General features: G+C 41.1%; 1 protein-coding gene across 9 annotated transcripts in view; it reads right to left on the minus strand.

Moving 5' to 3' along the window:
* The window catches only part of parp4 (poly (ADP-ribose) polymerase family, member 4), a 22,643-nt gene extending 18,488 nt beyond the window's left edge, over positions 1 to 4,155 (minus strand). For 7 of the 9 annotated variants that reach the window (XM_031873969.1, XM_031873970.1, XM_031873973.1 and 4 more), the window contains exons 1-2: positions 3,792 to 4,155; positions 3,119 to 3,668 (exon numbers count right to left, since the gene is read on the minus strand). In XM_031873969.1, coding sequence (XP_031729829.1) covers positions 3,119 to 3,272 — 154 coding nt within the window. In that variant the 5' untranslated portion in view covers positions 3,273 to 3,668; positions 3,792 to 4,155. The other 2 variants (XM_031873968.1, XM_031873972.1) reach the window with 2 other exon arrangements.
* Positions 4,156 to 4,606: the final 451 nt, after the last annotated feature.

Consider the following 4,606-nt stretch of genomic DNA (forward strand, 5'->3'; position numbering starts at 1 on the left):
CCCCCCCCCCTCTCTCTCTCTCTCTCTCTCTCTCTCTCTCTCTCTGTGTGTGAATAGTTTAATTGTCACCATTGGTATACCTTGTCAACCGTTTAGCACATTTTTTACAGTATTTACAATGACAAACACACACACACACACACAGACACACACACACACACACCCACACACACCCATACACACACCTAAAAGTGGATTGCTGGGAAATAAACGCGGAAGCAAATCCCAAAGAATTCCGGTGTGAAAAAAGGTGCAAAACAGACCACAGTGTGCCATCATCTGATTGTAAAGGTAACAATCACATCTGGATGCACTTAAACAGTATTGACATGACTTTAAATAGCTTTTAAATGTATTTTTTGACATATATTTCATAAAACAAAGCAATTAACAAAGTAAGCAATGAATACATTGAGGTTGACTTAACTGTATAAACCCAGAGAATACTGCTGAGGCTGTTGTCAGAGAGTACAGGTTGACTTGTAGTCCTCGTATCAGAGGAAGTGTTGAAGAATAAAAGGTCTGTCACTGCTGCTGCGTCGTTGAGTTTAGCGTAAAGCTGGCAGCACAGCCGTGTTATCTTCCGGTGTGTTCGTGTTTTCAAAATAAAAGCTTGTGACGTTGAAGTGAAGTACACAGATTAAATCTCTACTACAGTAGAAGTAGAAATCATATCATATAAATATAATCAATTGTAAGTAAAAGTCCTGAATTAGAAAAATGTAAAGTAATAACAGAAGAATGTCGCCTAAAAAGTATGAAAAGTGACAGAAATCATTATGGCTCCGTTCAGTGCTTTAGCATTTTATAATAGAATACAATATTATTCAGTTTTATATCACTAATAAATACATGTATTTTGATGTTGTAGTTAGTTAGTAATAAAATAGCATAGAATGGAAATAGTACTTAACTAAACTACCTTAGTAAATGTATATTCCACCACTTGTTAAACAAACATTTAAATCCTGCAGCTGTTTGTTTAACAAGACTAGCTTAAATTAAATGTAAGTACATGTTGATTTCATCATGTGTGGTAATTCTCTGTTATCAAGTGAAACAGTGTTTATCTCCCTCACTGATAACACACCGATTTGTACTTCTGAGTGGAAAATAACGTCCTCGTGGTGGTTTCAGCAAGAAATAACTTGCATTCAATTCAAGGAGAATGTCCCAAAATAACTTTTAAAAGCAATTGTTTGATGTTTTGGGGAATAGTCTTGGTTGCATCCTTGCAGGGAGGAGGACCCTTTGCTGTCTCGGCTTTTATGTTGAAAAGAAAAGGAAGTGGTCTCACGGTGACGCTGCTGTGACTTGACAGAGTTAATCAGCTGCTGACTTCCTGGTTCAAACATGAATTCCAGTTATCCGCATGGGCTGCTCTATTTACTGCACAGACAGAAGGCCGTGCTGCCCTCTTCTGGACGAAGAGCTGCGCTACAAACACAGATAACACAAACATGCTGAACGTGAGACATTTTCCCAGAAGGATTCCTGGAGGACACTGAGCTGCTGTGGTAAAGCAGGTGCATGTGTGGAATCCAGGATGTTGTTTCTTACTATTGAAACCAACAACCACAGGTTTTAACTCTGGGGCTTATATATCTGAACATAGGCTAATAAATTCCACATAAAGATGTGATATTTGGAGCGGATGAATACTTATTAATCTATTTATTAACATGTTTAACCTAAATATCTGCCCTAGAATATACAGCTTAATTATTTAAATACACTTACATTAGTTGAAAAACAAATTTCCAATTCCAGCATCTTTTTTTCTCATCTCATTTTATCTTTTTAAATATTTTTTGTGGTTGTGTAGAGCAGCAGAACACATGTCTCCATCACAGGCAGGACACATGGAGAGAGCAAACAATCCCAGTGATTAAAACACAAACGTGAAGACATCTGAGAGCCTGAACCACCTGCAGCGGCGCAAAATGAAATGATCTGAAATCAAACGATGGGAACACAAAGTTTGCCGCCGCTTTGATTCAGAGCAGTCTGGTGACTCCAGTGACACACTGAGATGACTCAGTCACTGTTGTTAGTTGGTTTGTTTGTTTAAACGACTGAAGATGTAAAACATTGTTTGGAGAAGAACTTGCAATTATGAATCCCAAAATCTTCAAATGGCTCCATACTGCAGAAAAAAAGATAATTACATCACAGTATATTTTCTAAAAGTTTGAAATCTTACATTTTCTCCCACAGCATCCTCTCTGTCAATATAAAGGTGAACCAGGATGTGATGATCAGACGACTGCTCAGTGAATCTGATTGGACCTCCTCTTCACAGGCTATCAAATTGAATTTTCTTAGATGCTTCCTTTTCTAATATTGAAATGTTTAAGCCTAGTCAGTATTGTGCTCTATGGACAAACAGTCTATTACTCAATATTAAAGATATAGCCCAAACTATTTGCAAACATGTTTAAATGTGACGTATACAAAATTCAGAGCATATGATTGAGGGATTGCCTCCACACGGCTCTCAACATGGCGACGGCTGGAAGCTAACGATGCTAGCAGAGCTAACGGTGCAAACAGTGGCAGCAGTGCTGACTGAGCGAACAGTGCTGACCTGAGGGGGAAGTGGAGGGAGGGTACCACACCACAATATAAACATTGCTGCACCATCTTTACATAAAGCACATAAATGTTTGCTGCTTTATTAATGCTCTAATATTTCACCTTTAGAGCTCTGCTTGTAACAATATCACTAAATAAAGTTAGCCTAGAGTAAAGTAAGCTCTGTAATATTAACTCTATATACAATGGTGCTAAAACTAATCCTATTAAAGATGTTGCAACAATGCAATTATTGTTTAATGTCACTTTATTAAGAATTCAAGGAGTCAAAGAACTTGTTAAAGCTCTTCAGCTCTGACGGATGTGATCCACAGACTTGTGTTTTATGTTCCGTTGTGTAAAAATGCTCTAAATTGTGTACATTATTGTAAATAACTGTTAGATAGAAGACACATCCAGAAAAACACAGTGAAAGAATGTCTGTAAGTCGCTACTGTGCATCTGTCGGCATTTTTACTGTTTTGGGATTTGGGATGTTTTGGAGACCACCACACATTCCCCTCCCCCACATTTAATTACTCACCGCTGACCCATTTGAGCTGCTGCAGCCCAGACTGCACGTAGAAACGACCCGACGGGTTGTTGTAACAGCGCTGCAGTGCTCTGCGGAGGACTGTGTGATGTTTACTGATGTCCACAGGATCCCCAGCGCTCCTGTGTGAACACCGGAGAGTCATGCTGGATGCCTGGAGAAACCCCAGTGGCCCCTTTTCTAAACACAATCCCTCTTCTCACGGTTGAGTCAGCTAATTGCATTTGGCCTGAGCTGTGAAGCACAACACAGAAACTGTGACTGGTGTTAATGTAGGCCAGCGCGTACATCACTGCCATCACTAACACTTTACAGGACTGCAGGATTTTGGCAAAAGAAATTTGACGCCACCAGCTTGGCAAAAATGTTGATGGTGTATTTGTGTCCAAGAAAAAAACATAAACAACAAAATATTCTGGATGACAAATTGGACCGTGTTGATCACGCTGGAGAGGAGACGCAACGATTTGGATTGACAGAGCGAGCAGCAGGAAGCCGGCTCATCACAGTCGGAGCCTCCTTCCGCCCTGTGATTGCTAAACTGTCGAAAGAAGAGAACAAAATCAACACCCAATGCCACACACACACACACGCGCGCACACACACACACACGTAGCATCCCAATGGGGACTTTCACAGCTTCCATTCTTGCATCATCAGGTACCTGAAACCTCCAAATCTTTCTTTAAAACGCTGCAGAGAGATGAGAGGATCACTGATAAAAGAACAAGAGTATATTCTTAACCACTCAGGGTGAAATTATCCTCGTGCTCTGTCCTTCACTTCGTGTCTTTTCTATGAATCTTCCCAACCCTAAATCGTTTCCTGTGTACGACCCGGGGCTGTTTTGCCTACACAGATCCAATCTCTTCATGTACCAATTGTCCCTCAGCGCTCCATCATAGCAGCAACACTTCCTCTCCGACTCCAGCAGTCGCAGACAGCAACCTCGGTCTGAGATGCTGTGTGTTTATCTGGAGTGTTACTTCAGAGGAAGCTGATTGCAGATCTGCTTCGATGCCCCTGCACCCCCTCCTCCATCCGCACTGGTCTCTGAGCATCCTTGTGACACAGCGAGTGACTCAGCTTTATTCAGAGCAAAAGGGGCCGAACAGGAGACGTGAGCCAGCTCTCTCCTTACTGTACGCTTCCTTTTGTGTCTGCACAGCACTTATCGGGACGGACTTCACCAAAGGACACACAAGATGCATTCACTGTCCGGCTGCACCGTGTAGCACTGAGCTGCAGAGTCATAAATCGGAAACAACTGATTCACTACTCTGCTGCCTGAGGGGGAGACCGAGACACAGAACACTTTATTCAAAAAAACTCTTTATAAGTCTTTTTTTTGCATTGCTTTTTAAATCATTTGACCGGTTTATGAAGCTTGCAAAGCATGAACCAGGGTGTCGAACCATGAATTTACATTTCAGTTGCATTTCCCAAATGATTGCCACTTGCAAACTGTGGACATTCTTT

The sequence above is a fragment of the Anarrhichthys ocellatus genome, unplaced genomic scaffold (genome assembly GCF_004355925.1).
Source record: "Anarrhichthys ocellatus isolate YVR2014 unplaced genomic scaffold, GSC_Weel_1.0 scaffold77, whole genome shotgun sequence".
Taxonomy (NCBI): Eukaryota; Metazoa; Chordata; class Actinopteri; order Perciformes; family Anarhichadidae; genus Anarrhichthys; species Anarrhichthys ocellatus.